General features: G+C 33.9%; 1 protein-coding gene across 12 annotated transcripts in view; it reads left to right on the forward strand.

Moving 5' to 3' along the window:
- Window positions 1-14,911, forward strand: part of ZNF236 (zinc finger protein 236) — a 96,075-nt gene that overhangs the window by 19,339 nt on the left and 61,825 nt on the right. For all 12 annotated transcript variants that reach the window (XR_775047.1, XR_775048.1, XR_775050.1 and 9 more), the window contains exons 4-8: window positions 2,527-2,705; window positions 5,852-5,976; window positions 9,324-9,496; window positions 11,885-12,031; window positions 13,875-13,946. Coding sequence is in view for 8 of the 12 variants with exons in the window: in XM_010577935.1 (XP_010576237.1) it covers window positions 2,527-2,705; window positions 5,852-5,976; window positions 9,324-9,496; window positions 11,885-12,031; window positions 13,875-13,946 (696 nt within the window). In the remaining 4 variants the exon portion in view is untranslated. The remainder of the gene's footprint in view (window positions 1-2,526; window positions 2,706-5,851; window positions 5,977-9,323; window positions 9,497-11,884; window positions 12,032-13,874; window positions 13,947-14,911) is intronic.

Raw genomic sequence — 14,911 nt, forward strand, 5'->3', positions numbered from 1 at the left:
CTTTTCTTGTTGCTCTTGATGTCCCTGGCAGGGCTTTGGCTCTCCTGTCTGATCCCTGGCTGCTCAGACAACTTCCCTGTATTCCTCCCAGGCTGCCTGTCCTTGCTTCCACCCTCTGTAGGCTCCCTTTCAGTGTTTGAGTTTGTCCAAGAGCTCCTTGTTCATCCACACAGGCCTCCTGGTGTTTTTGCCTGACTTCCTCTTTGTTGGGTTGCATCGCTTCTGAGCTCGGAGGAGGTGACCCTTGAATATTAACCAGCTTTCTTGGGTCCCTCTTCCCTCCAGGGCTGTATCCCATAGTACTCTACCAATATGTTGAAAAAGTTGTAACTGATATTTGGTGGATATAAAGTGAAAATTATGTTATTAAAAAATCCTGGTGTTTTGGGTTTTATTTTTTTAAATTATGTTCACTGTTTTGTCCTGTCTTATAATTAAGGAGCAATAGTCTTTGAAAAAGTGCAAATTAAAATTAGGAGTTCTTTTACAGTCATTGATACTAAACAGGTGAATATGGCTAGTTTCAAAGTATCCCTTCAGATACTGCATCTGATAAGATAAAGATAGTTAATACAGGTGAAATTAGATGAGTAAAGCTTCATAAAATTATTTCTGATTTGGGGAATTTTAATATTATCTAGCAATGTACGAACAGCCCCTTTTTTTTAGTGTTAGAAGGTGAGTTTAACCATAGTGAGGTTAATGATGTGCAATTACTTGTTCCGTGTGTAGTGAGGGATTTTTTGTTTGCTTGAGGGGCAAAAAAATAAATTGCTACTGCCTATTCCAGAGAGAGGCTATTGAGCTTGATATATTGCTGGTTTTTTGTACAGTTTTTCTATTTTCCCATGTCCTTGCTTTCCTACAGCAAATTCTACAGTAATGAATAAAAATACATAGACCTTTGTTGTCTCAAATACTTCTTAGGCTCTTTGTGGAAGTTGCTTAGTAGAATGTGTGTAATAGCAACTTAATGTCGTAGGTAATGTGTGTCTGAAAAATGCTGAGAAGCAGTTGACAAACTCTCAATTTCGGGGACCATGAGCTTGATATAGTATACATTGTAAGCTTCTCTTCAGGTAATTTTTCCCCACTTACATAAAAGGATCATTCATAAACCAAATTTGTTGTGCAAGAACAGTGTTTTTCAATAAGAAGTATTCTTACTGAGATTTGAATGTAGATCCTGGAAAAGAAAGTAAGATTTATTTACATCCTGTCCCAGACTGTAACTCGAGTCCAGTAATAATGATCTCTAGGTTAGATTAAACAAGTCATTTTGAGGTAGTATTTAATTTCATTAACAGACTTCAGATTTTTAAGGTTTTGTGTGGAAATGTTGTCTGGTGATACAGCAGAATTTTTGTTTTTTTCAGACTTAGGGAACACATGTATTGTCAAAGCATTTTAAAAATAGCACTGCATATCTTTGTTCCTCTTGATTAAAACATTCTCGTGAATATCTTAAGTTAACTGAACACTGCTGGGTTTTTTTCCCACTTGTTGATCATTCAAGGAGAAAAAAAAAGGGGTAAGGTTAAATAACATTTCCATTTGCAGTGATAATCACTATTAGTGAAAAATGAACCGAGACAAAAACTGTCTCAAGTTTCTTACACGTACCAGCAAGGAACATGTAAGAGATGTATTGTCAAAGAGATGGTGAATATTTTTAGACATTTAATCTTAACTCTCTGCTTAGATTTTGCAAAATAAAGATATACTGAGAAATAAAATTAATGGTTTTGAAAAGCAAAAGGAAGTCAAATAAACGCAGAGCTTTTAGTTTTCATTGAAACAATATTTGACTTTGATTATTGCTCTGAATTTCAGAGAAATGGCAATGCTTTTGCATTAAACTTTATAAATATAATTTCCATTCCTAATGACATGGAATACTAATACAACTGGGAAGTCGTACGTTTAACACTGCTGTAAAATTAATGGGTTTAAGTGATATCTGTCAAAAACATTATATGTCCCTATTTATTTCTGTCATCTTTTCTGTGAAGATAGCTTAAGAAAAGTCAGTAGTAACTGTGGTGGAATTACTGTTAAAAAGTAAGTGACAACCTGTATCATTTTAACCAGTAAAAGTGTAAAATCCCTGAAGCTACAGTTAAGATGTTTTTGGTTAGAAAGTAATATTTTTTACAAATGTTTAGGTAAACCATAGGGTAATGACACTGAGGTAAGCTTCTGTGTGTATCTTGAACTAGCCTCCAAGGAAATAGGGAGTGGTGGTGATGGTACTGAACTGCTTGTTTCTGCTGTCATATGAACTTTTTTGGAATTCAGTTTCAGTGGAATTTCTTAAAATACTAATACTACTGTAAGCTTGCAGTGATTATTGTTCATGATTTATATTATGAGGCTCAAACTTTTTTGCTTGTATACTTTTATTGCTGCTTGCTTCCAGCTGCCGATGTCCATAGAAGGATACATTCATCTACTTGAGCAAAGCTTATGCACATGTACTGCTGTTCGGGAATCTTTTGAAAAATCAGTCTCTATTATCTCTTTCAGAATCTTATCTGTTCAGAGTGTGGAGATGAATTTACTTTACAGAGTCAGCTGTCCATACACATGGAAGAACATCGTCAAGAATTGGCAGGCAGTAGGATCCACAGCTGCAAGTCTTGCAAAAAGGAATTTGAAACTTCCTCACAGCTAAAGGAGCATATGAAAACTCACTATAAAATAAGGTAACAATCACGGGATTGTAACAAAATGAGCAGATGTTACTTTTATAGCTATAGCTGGGGAAAGCTAGAGTAGCATTTCCAGTCAGCGAAGTACCATGATCTATGCAGATAATTTCTTTTCTTTGGTATGCTGTTATGAAATGGCATTTGTTTTTTAAAACCTTGCTAAAAAAGGTGGTTATTTTTGGAGGGTCCCCCCCCTTTTTTTTTCCTGCTTTCCTATTTAGGCACCCATACTAAGCATAGTTCCATCTGCTAGCTGTTTGTAACCACAGGTGAAGTTTTTCTGATACAGAGTGCTTTTTGAAGTGTGTTTGTTGTGATTTTTAAAGGCTAATGGCAGTACATTGAAGCAAATGTGTATTAATTTTACGTAGCAGTTATTGTAATTGCAAAAATCCTAATACCTACCTTCTGCAAAGTAGTAAATTGTTCCTTGCAGTTTAATCGTCTTTTGCAAGTAGTCCTCACCACAACCTGCCGGGAGTTTATTGTGAATCTGAAAAAGCACAAAATGAAGGGGAAAACCAGGCCTCATAAATGCTGTTCTTACTTTTGGAGAAAATTTGTTCTGTCCTTTCTTTCAGCTCTCTAGTTTAACTTCACTTTTAGGAAATTGAAAATTACTTTAAGTTAGAACAAAGAAAAACTTACTTCTATTGGTTTAGTTTATCCATTTGACAGGTGATCTCTCTTTTAATCTTTCCTCTGTTTCTATAAAAAACAGATGGGAAAAATATATATTTAAAAATGAGAAATACTAGGTATTTCCAGTTATTTTTATTAGCAGATGATGCAGGTTGTGAGATCTTAATAGTTGTGTTACAGGTTTAAAAAAAAAATTGTAGATTTCCATCTGCAAACTGAAAATTGAGGTAAAGTTGTTACGTTTCTATTGAGCTATGTAATATTACACACAAAAAACGTTCTTGTATATATCTCCTGTGTAAGTTAGGATGGCTACATAAAGAATGGATGAGTGAATCTAGTGTGATGGCTGCGATTTTGAGAGAGTACTATACATGCTAGATTCTAAGTAAGATGTAAGTGCTCCATGATGATTTGTTTATCTTTATTTCCATAAACATGGATTATTTCTGGATTCAGAGCTTCCTTATATGAGATTCACCTCATTTATCAGTTCAGATGTAGAAACATGTTGCATTTGTATTCAAGAAACTACTGTCCATGATGGTGTTTTACTGTCCTTTCACCAGCAGTACCAATACAACCCATGTATGTGAGCCAGGTTAATAAATTGCATAAATGATCCGGCTCCACCTTCTGTGTTTCAGTAGAAGTGATTTTGAAAGGGAAAAACGTGGACATTCCAATTTTTTAATTTATTATTTGACACAATCCTCTCGTACTGTTCAGATGAATTATGAGAAATTAACATTTGACCTAACCTGTTTGACTGTATATAAAAGACATATCAGTCGTTAGAAATCTTACTATTTGATTCCTGCTTTTCATTGTAAAATAAGCTTCAAAAATTTTTTAGGATTCAATATTATGATGAGCTTTGTTCCCTTAAGTTTTTTTTTCATAAAAGTGGTTGGCTTTTCCTTCCCTAAAAGATGTTCATTTTGTCTTTGAAACATTCAAATGGAAAACTAGTATGAAGTTATAATTTAAATTTAGTATCTACCTTTTGCGAAAAATAAAATGGTCATTATAACTCTAAATAGTGAAATATCTTAGAAGGTGATCTGACCTTGAAGGATTGTCCCTACAATTGTCTCCAAACTGGATATTATTTCCTTTATTAAAATGCCATAGCTATAGTTGAAACAGATGTTGCTCATCAGAGAGCACATTCTGACATTCAGGCTGATCTAGACCTGTCCTGAGATGGAAAGAAGAAGAGGTTCTAACATCTGTGCTGTTCTCTTTCCTTCTTTTCCATCTTCTACGTATTTTACTCTGGATACTTCAGTAAATTTTGGTAGATATAATTAACACGTGAAAGTAAAATATATTACCCAAACTCTGTGCTCTCTCTGCAACAGTATAAAAAGATTTTTAAAATGCATGTAATATTTGTTTGAAGTAATTGGAAGGGAAAATGTGCTTTGTTTTAAATATCTGGGTATCTATGTTGTCTTAGAGTAGAAAGATGGGTCATTTGAGCAGAAGTTTAATGATTTCCTATGTTATGCATGAACTGTTACTTTCCTGCTATTTTTTTATACTGTTATACCAGCCTGTGTTTCAAGGTGGTGGTATATTTTGCACATCTGCTCCACATTAGCTAATTCCTATATCTCAGTTGTTCAGAAAAATACCAGGTACTTTAAATTTGTGTAATTTCAGTTAGCTTTAAGCAGCACTGACAAGCTGGATTACTGCATAGGTGTAAATACTCAGGCACTATGGAAAATGTGGAGTAATCTAGATATCATACTGCTTTCTGGTTTCACCTTTTTTAGTGGAGTTGTTGTAATGGTCTTTTAATATCCCCTAGGCTTTTTCTTTTTTCTTTTTTCTTTTTTTCTAGCATAAAATCAGTTGTTGTTTTTTCCATGTTGCTGTTTTTCGGCAGTCATTTAAACTAATCAGTGTGATGTGTAGAGAAATGGATTATGGGAATTTATATCATCTGTTGCCATGTCTCAGTGAAAATTGTGATTTGTATTTGAGGAGCAGTGGTGAATATTTGGGTTGTTAAATTCTTAACCTGTTTTTGTTAGACCTCAGCAACTGCATTTACTGCATGTTCTACTTCATGAGCTCTTTCTGTTCTAGTTGAGAACAAAAGCGTTGCTGTGTTCAGGCAAAAGAAATATAAGTCATGCAAAGTTAAAAGATCCCACCAAAATAGTAGTTGTGAAGTCACTGTATACTTCTAGCAGAATTTACAGTGAAAATGTCTCTAGAGAACCTCTAAGAAGTATAAATTTTATTACAGAAATAACTAAAATTCTTGGTGTTTGTAGATACTTTTCAAAGGGCTCCATTTACATTGTTCTTTTAGTATTGTTAAAGAGTTTGTTTTTTAACTGTTGCAGCTGATAATATATATTGTCATCGAATTTACACTGTATGTTAAAAAATGATGGGGTAAAATCAGCTTCTTCAAAATAATGTTTAATATTAGGATAAAGAGGACTTTATTAAAATTCCCTTTTTTTTTTAAATGACAGGGTATCAAATACCAGATCTTACAACAGAAATATTGATAGAAGTGGGTTTACCTATTCCTGTCCTCACTGTGGGAAGACGTTCCAGAAGCCAAGTCAGTTAACACGACATGTTAGGATACACACAGGTGAGACTGTCGAATTAATTATTTTAGTTTGCATTTGTTTTACAAAATTCAGTTAATGTGTGAAATGCTAAATATTTTTCTCCCAGTCGGGACTTGAAATAGTATTAATACATCTGGCTCATTAGATGCTGTTACCTGTTGATTTAAAACAGCCTTTATGTAATTCCCTTGCTTAGGAAGTTTATATGCTTTTAAAATCTTTTTAACTGTTTCTAATGATATACATCTGGAAATTTTAAGTACTTTACAGGTTTCGTTTGTTACAGAGTACCAGTTTTGGTACTTAAGGTTTCAATGGGCCCTAAAATTGGAATACCTCGATAAGGGCCAGTCAGGTACTCTAGATAAGATCTTATATAGTCTAGAGTTCTAAAATTTACAATCACAAAAAGAGTAGAAATACATGAGAATGAATAATACTACTAACATAGTGGCCTTGCTTTTTTTTTTTTTTTTAAGATTGATTTATTTAAAGTTACTGCCATGTATTTACTGTACTGACTGTAACTGCCATTTTCAGGATGTCCAAAGTGAACTTGTGAGGTGATAAACCTAGATTGTAATTTTGATACTTGGAGAGCAGGTGACTGTTGAGTTTTGCAGAATCAATAGCAGATGGATTTTGCAAAATTTCTGTAATAAATATGTGCATGTATTTAACCCTTACCCTTGAAGTAACTGAAAAATGCTAAGTATAAAATAATACAAAAGTTTTTGAAGTGTACAGAGGACTGTAAGAATAGTTCTCAAGTTTTAACCAGATAAACATAATACAGCATGAGTTTGGCTTTAAACAAAACCTTCATTGAAGGTGCTCCAGTGATGTGCAATATATATGTATTTTCCATCTTGTGAATAAATTGCTGTTTGTCTAGTTTTTAGCTAATTAAAGTAGTAAATTATGTAAGTGTGCAATGTTGTTTGTATTAGCAGTCTGTTCAGTGATGTGACAAGTTGCCATGTACAAGAATGGCTTTGTTTGCCAAGGGAGAAATAAAAATTCTGTTGCATGACTCCTTCTTAGGAATCTTTTTAAGCTTTATAATTTAACTGTAAAACAGTAACACAAGAAGTCAGCCTTGTACCTGCTTTAAAAGTTGTCTCAAAGTAGTATCTAAAAAAAGCCGTTGAAAATTAACTTTGTTATTTTAGAGTTTTGTATCTATTCAATATATTATTTTAGCTTATTCTAGTCAGAGTTAAAGAAGCAAGATTATAGTTGGTTGAGGACACTTTTTTAAAGCTTAAAAAAATTTCAAGAGCATTTACAGTTCTTTTGAAGAGTAAAAAGACATTTGTCTATTGGGAAACCAGAGACAGAAAACGTAATCCCAATTGGCACATGAGGGTAGGTCACTTTAAGTTCCAAGTAGCTAGTGAATACTCATTTAATTTGTGAAGTATGTTATTACTTTAAATCTGCAGACAATCTGTTTGGCATCCAATTGCTTGAGGTACTGTAAAATAATGTAGGAAAGAAGAACTCTGCTTTAAAGAATTTAGAATACTTAAGTCTTTAATTGTTAAAAGAACGTGTCTGTGCTACATGTACAGCATTACATTAGTGTCTTAATTGCAATACTTTTTTTGTCCCTAGCTATTAATTTCAAGCATTTACACCCTTTGGGAAAAAAATTTTAAGTCTCAGGGATTGCAATTCCCATATTAATAACTAAGTAATGAACCCTCCCTTCCCCCTCCCAAATCCGTATTTTATTAAGTTATACTTGAGAAATACAGAAATTTCATGTTTCCACACTAGAATTAAGATTTAGTTTTTAAAATTAAATTTATTTAAATAGGCAAACTTAACCTGAAGCAATACTTCTGTGTGTCCACCAGCAGCTATTAGTGGAAGCTAAGCCTTTTACCTATGAAAGCCCAATATGAGTTTTGTCACTGTATTTCAAGATCTGAATTAGTGTTCTGTATTTTAATCTATATTAAAAAATGGACAGTTAAAACCTACAGATCTTAAAGCATCTTCAAAAGCCGTAAGCAGCAGAACAGTAAATATACATTCCTTCAGAGTTGGTACTATGTGAGTTACATGCTTGTAATCTATTTCAGAAAATAGCTGCTTTTTATTTAAAACTGTGAATTTAATTAAGAATTAATCATTTTAAACTAGATGTAATTACAGCTATATAATTAGAAGTCATATGAAAATATTCATTAAAACTGCTTTAGTGTGCATAATGCTTAGCACATGGTAGTACTTACTGGTGTAGCAGACAATGTAGAGCGTGCTCATAGTACTTTTGCTGTGGAAATGTGCGAAGGCAGAGTGTTAAACCTTTTCAAGGTCCTGCAGTTACCACAGCTAAACTACTTTGCTAAAAGAAAAAAGAGAGTAATACTGAGTTCACAGTGGAGATTTCCAGTAGTCAATTAAGACACATGGTTGTAAGAAACTGAACTTTGTTCTTAGTATCTGTGTGTTTAAAATATGTAGCTTTGTAATATGTTTATGCAGTTCTATTATGTTTTATCACTTAAAATTTCTGGGCAGTTTTTCATGCTTAATCTGTTTCCATACAAATAGCTGTAAGCACATGTAGCACTAGAACAAAATCAGGAGATACTGACAGAGCATTCCTGTAGCAATATTGCCTGGTTTTTCTTTAATGTTCAGTAGTAATAGGAACATTCAAGGGTTTAAAATTATTTCTGAGCAGGGCTGTACAGTATCTCATATAATAAAAACATTATTTTGTTGCACATTTTCTATAGGTAATTGTAAAGAATGAATGGCTATTAATATTTATTGGGGAGTGGGAACTATAGGCCATCTTTTGCAGTGTCATTGTAAGACTTTTTGATTTTAGACTAAATGAAAGGTTAAATTTTTGACTGTTATTCATTATTGTCGATTCCACCCCCTGCTCCCCTGTTTGTTTCAATGCAGGTATATAAGCATTTTATAGGATTTGGTGTGAAATAATGGTGTATGTGTTTTTCCCCCGCTCCCTCTCCCCTTCTCCCCTTTCCCTCTCCCCTTTCTTCAGTAGTTTTGCATAGGAGCTTCTGAGATCTTCCAATCACAAGTTGAGGGAGGTTGTTCTAAATAATTGTTTCATACAGGTTTCATTTATTTTACCCATTTTAACTGATAAATGTCAGTGGGGTCATTAAACTTCTATTGGAGATGTGGAGGTTAGTGGTCAAGGTAAACAATTTCATTGTCAAAACACCTAATAATGTCTGTTTCTGCGTTTATGTGTGTGTATGTACAGATATCTGTATGCAGGATTTTATTTTGCCTGATACAATTTTTAATTTAGATACAGGAAACTGCTGACATTTATTTAAAGCCCCTTACCCCACATCCTCGTTTTTCTTTTTAGGTGAAAGACCTTTCAAATGCAGTGAATGTGGAAAAGCCTTTAACCAGAAGGGGGCATTGCAGACCCATATGATCAAGCACACTGGTGAAAAACCCCATGCTTGTGCCTTTTGTCCTGCAGCCTTTTCTCAGAAAGGCAATCTTCAGTCACACATACAGAGAGTTCATTCAGAGGTAAATACTATTATTCATAAAGTGGTTGGTGCTAATATACTGCTTATTTCATTTTCGGTATTTAAATTTTCCTGTTTGCTATTCCTATGCTCTCTGGTGCTTTCTGTAGCCAATTTACTGCTGTAGTATAGATTCTAGTTTGTTGGTTTTACCTGCAAGCTTTCCTAAAATAGCTTAATCTGTATAACGTATACTTAGGATGAATAGCAAAACCATCATTTACCATTGTCCTTTCAGTATGTTGATAGATCAATAAATTATTAGTGGGCTTAGGTGTATAAAAATGTACCTGTCAGTCGTGGGAGAATGACGGCTAGAATCAGATGAAAGTAAGCCAAAAGCAGCAAAGCAGAAAATGGTGAAAAATTTAAAGGCCAAACAGCAGCCCACTAACTCCATCATAGAGCATACTTGAAATTTGTCTTTGAAGCATATATCTTACAGCCTTTTTCAGAGGTTTTTCAGTTACAGGTAGAAGAAAATTACAATATAAGATAAAAAACATTGTTGTCTCAGATGCCTTTATGCTGAGTTTTTCTTCTTTGTGACAATTTTTAAAATTCAGAAGGTACTGCTATGATAATGTAATACAATCTTCTGAGCAACATAGGCTATGCAACTTTGTTCAGTAATTTCCTTGCTGACTTTAGTGATTTGTGGTTGGAAATACGCATATAAAGAGACCTAGTTTTGATTTGGAAGGTATGAAGTGATAGAGGCAGCTTTTTTTTTTTTTCTTGCATGCAGAATATCGTCTTTGCTCTCACTCTTTCCCCTAACTCTGTCTGACATTTGCTTTCTTGTTTTCCATTTTTGTGTTACAATGATAGATCTTATTTATTAGATTTTTTTTATTTTTTTTTTTTACTAAGGATCCTTTTAGTGTGTTAGTTTCTTACTTTTAGGATATGTCTTAGTATACGAGTATGCCTCAGTGGTTTGTATTATGCTTAATTATATTAAATCATATGTTTGCATTTCATATAACTCTGTGTGACTAGTCTTCCTCACTGTTCACAGCTCCTATATGTGATAGCTTTTGCTACATAAAAAAAAATGCACCAACATTAATTTAATAAATTACATTGATTTTTTTTTTCAATATTACAAGATTGTTGGGGATCAAGCCAAAAATATTTTTCACTTTTTTTTCTGTTACTCTGTAAGTAACTGTAAGGAGAGGGAAAAAAAAAGTTGTGGAATAAGGGACTTTAAATAAATGCTATCTCTTGATCATGTCTTAGGCTGTGTTTTGTGATCCTGAGCTTACATTTTAGTTATTGCTTTGGATCATTTTTTGATTTTTTTCTTTCTTACTGTTGCTGTATTTCCTTCAAGACTGCATGCAGAACTCTTAATTCTTCATTTTATCCTGAGACAGTCACAAAACAACATTACAGGTGATAATGAAACAGGTTGATTCTCACTTCATATATCACTGTTTAGTTGTATCAGTATTTTATTAGTTGATACCACTTTCTGAAAGTCTTGTTACCAGTTTAAGCTAATGTCAGAAAATACAAAATTCCATACTATATTGCAAACAACGCAGCATGTTTTCTTTTGAAGACTTTTTCGTTCCCTTTATATTGAAAGTACTGCACTGGATCTTACTGATATGTGATAGACTGAGAAGGAGGGGGAAGTGAGGATGGTTGGAATCTGCAAATATAGCTGCTTTTAATTACCTCAACCCCTTGGCCTGAAAGTCCCAAACAAGTTGCTCCTGATCACTTTCTCATCCTGTGTGTTCAAATTCAGTTCAAATGATACATTAAACTTCTCTGCCCTTCACAGTGTTAGTTTTTTTTGGTGTGTTTTTTTTTTTAACGCAGTCCCTATGGCCTTTGGCCCAATTTCTCGCCTTCATTCTACTTTGACCCAAAAAAATGGATTTTATTTTTTCCTGGAAATTTATGAAAGATACTTTTGTAAAAGTAAACAGAAGAGTGCCAAAATTTGAGATAAATTATCTGCATTTTATACTCTCCGTATTTCCAAACTTCTGTTTGTATTATGTACAGCGTTACATCTTCAGGCACATCTTAATTGATAAAGTTGCATTTCAGTTTTGTTCTAAGTGTGTAATGGTAGGAAGTTGTAACGAGGGAAAAGTCTGAGGCCTCATTTGCGAGATGACATTTGTTTTGCTCTCTGGTGCTTCCCAACATTAAGAAGTGGTAATAGGAGATGACAGTCATGCATGTAGATTACAGTTGACTTGATATCCGAGAGACACCAGACTGATTCCATAAGTGGATATCAGTAACTTGGAAAAATAAACTGGTCTAGTTCTCATAATCCTATGGCATGTTTGTATATGATGAAAAATGTAATATTTGGTAGATGTAGGGAAAATTTACTTAAATTTTTTTTGTTTTATTGAAGGTGAAGAATGGCCCTACATACAACTGTACAGAATGTAGCTGTGTCTTCAAAAGCTTGGGTAGTTTAAATACACATATCAGCAAGATGCACATGGGTGGTCCACAGAATTCTGCGAGCGCTTCAACAGATGTATCTCATGTTACGGCAGTAAGCTTTGCTCATTATATTGTGAAAATGCCTTTAAGAGTTTAATTAGTTCTATATCTTAATTCCAGTAATTCTTCAGATAGGTTAGAACTAAAAGACCTGTAGCTGTCTTTTGTGTTTTTAAAGTTTTGTGTCATTTCTGGAATTGATTTGCATGATTAAATATTGGCAGAATGTGAATTGGCCAAGTATATGCAAAAAAGGATTTACAATTGGAAGGTTTGGTTGAAAATAATATTGGGGAAGTTTTACTGGAACAATGAAATTTAGAACTATTCAAATTATATATTAATTTCATCTCATTTTCAGAAATGAATTGTTTGTATAATTCTAGTCCATATAAACACATAGTGGATTCTTCTGAGTATTTCTGATAACTTGTTTTAAATGTTAGCTTCTTATTTGACGGATCACAAAGGAAAAATCTTAGCTTTACTGGAAGCACTGAATGTTTTTCGTTCTTTACCAAGATACAATAAAGAGCTAAAATTCTGGTTTCATAAGACTTATTTTTTTGAGCCAGTGCATGTTTAATATATCATAGTACTTCTTTTTTGTTCTTTGAATAGAACTACCTTTTCTACCTTTATTCCACTCTGGTTTGCATAATTTCCAACTGTTAGGCTTTAATCTTCAATAGATGACAAGTAATACCAGACTTTGAAGAGGAGGGTTAAAATTTAAAGTCTCAACTTCATTATGGAGCTGTATTTTCTTGAAAACAAGTGTCTAGTAGTGTTGTTTGGAGAAACTTTTTTTTTTAAGATTTCATGAAGGTTTTTTTTGTATGGCAGATGCTATTTGTTTCTTCATAATAATAAAAAAAATACTAATGTGTCCTATTTGCTTGCAAGTGCATATAACCTCTATGTCTTTTTGTATATTTCTACATTCACAAGCCTAATCTTAAAAGCAGAATGGAAAAAAATTCCTTCATACTACCTCATGTTTGCTTTCCCTGGCCAGCTCTGTTTTTCTTGTTTTGGCTTGCTTGAGTATTTTGCATTTGTGTTGTGTATTGATATTACAGCAGTGTGGTGTTATCTTTGCTGTTATTCATACTTCTCTGCTTGCATGAAAGAGGGGAAAAGTAAAGAACACCTCCATACAGTAGTATAAGCAAAATGGGAGAAGAAAATTTCTTTTTAAAAACAGATGCCAAGAAGTTTAACAAGGAAGAGCAAACATAATAACTGACATGTCAATTGCATATTAAGAGTATTATGCCTTTTATTTTTAATTTTATATCTGAAAGTGCAGATATTTAATGATTTTTTTTTTGTTGGTTTTTTTTTTTTTGCTATAGAATGTACCATCTTTCTTAGATTAGCACTAGCATTCTTAGATTAGAACTGACTTCTTTATTCTGCTTGAAACTTGCAGAGCTGCTTTAACAACAAATCTCCAGTGTAGTTATTCTGTTCTGAAGTTTAGACTCTGTCATCCCTTGTTATGTACCTGGGGATGAACAATGATTATGTCCTTAATAAATACATACTCCAAAAGTTGAGGTCTCCTGAAGTGCTGTGCTACCAAAGAATGCATTGTAGTGTGATACATGACTATCTTGTGAAATATGCTTACTGTAAGGCTGTTATTTGCCTTTTGCTGCATCAGTGCTTATAGCAAAGGTTTTGGTTTCTGTAACTTGGGTTCATTTAATGTATATAAATGATGACGCAACGTTAGTGATTGTGTGTACTTTTGTATCTCTCCCGTAGTCTCATTTTTTCCGTCCCTGCTCTTCATACTGTGGGAAAATGAACTGTGCTGCTTTTCTGCATGATATTAGCCATGTTTTTCTTATTTTTGCTTAAAATACTTTCTTTTCATTTCTTTGTAGGACTCTGTCACCCAACCTTTAACAACATCCCCTGCTAATCTTTTGCAACCTGTTGATAACAAATGGAAGAATGTAAGTGTAGAGTTTTTGTCATATTTTTGCGTCAAGACTGAAAGTGGGAGAAACTTTACAGAATTCTGTGAACTTTAATTTAGCTGGTGAAAAAGGATATGCAGAGGAAAGGTCTTCTGCGATAAGTTGATCAGCTACTATGTGAAAGCAAGCTCCTTAGTGAATGCACCTGGTTATTTAGGAATGGAACAGGTCTTGAATGATTATATTCCCTCATTTGTTATATGCTCATGATTTTGCATATAATTCTGTTCATTGGATCTTCAAAATGGAGGCAAATACTCTCCTGTATAAAAAGACCAGAGGAGAGTAAGGACTCTTAAAAATATTGGATTATCCTGCTGCTCTGACTTTACTTCACAGGAATACCATGGTTTGGGTGGAGAGGGAAGGAGCTGTGTTCATGCTGGTTGAGTTGGTTAGAATTTGAGGCAGCAGTGGAGCCCTGGGTCTCAGGAGGAGCCCATGGAGCCAGGGAAGGATGATGCAGGGCTGGCTTTCTGGAATCTCATAGCAAGATATCTGAGGCAGGCAGGTCTTGATGTGCCAGTCACAGTGAGAGCATTAGTGTGTTTTGTTGCAGCTATGTACCATGTCGTTTGTCAGCTGTAGGTTGCAGTATGGTATCTTACTGACAGATTTATCTGACTTAACTTTCCCCCCTTCCCATCTTCAGCCACTGATTATCTTCTCATGTACTAGAATCCACAAAACCAAGGGCTAGGAAATGTGGCAGTATTGCTTTAAAGTCACCATAACCAGTCTATCCACTTTCTTTTTATCGTGTACTGTGAATTCAGTGTTCTGGGACCAGTTAACTTAAAGCTGAACTGAAGTGGTGCAAACTAATTAATTACTAATAATTGCTGTATTAAATAAATAATTATACTATGTTTCTTGTAAGCTTTTAAAAAGTATTAAAAATGGCTGTTCTTCAAAAGCAGTTTATTTTAAGTAAATTTTCT

The sequence above is a fragment of the Haliaeetus leucocephalus genome, unplaced genomic scaffold, assembly GCF_000737465.1.
Source record: "Haliaeetus leucocephalus isolate CR32 unplaced genomic scaffold, Haliaeetus_leucocephalus-4.0 Scaffold587, whole genome shotgun sequence".
NCBI lineage: Eukaryota > Metazoa > Chordata > Aves > Accipitriformes > Accipitridae > Haliaeetus > Haliaeetus leucocephalus.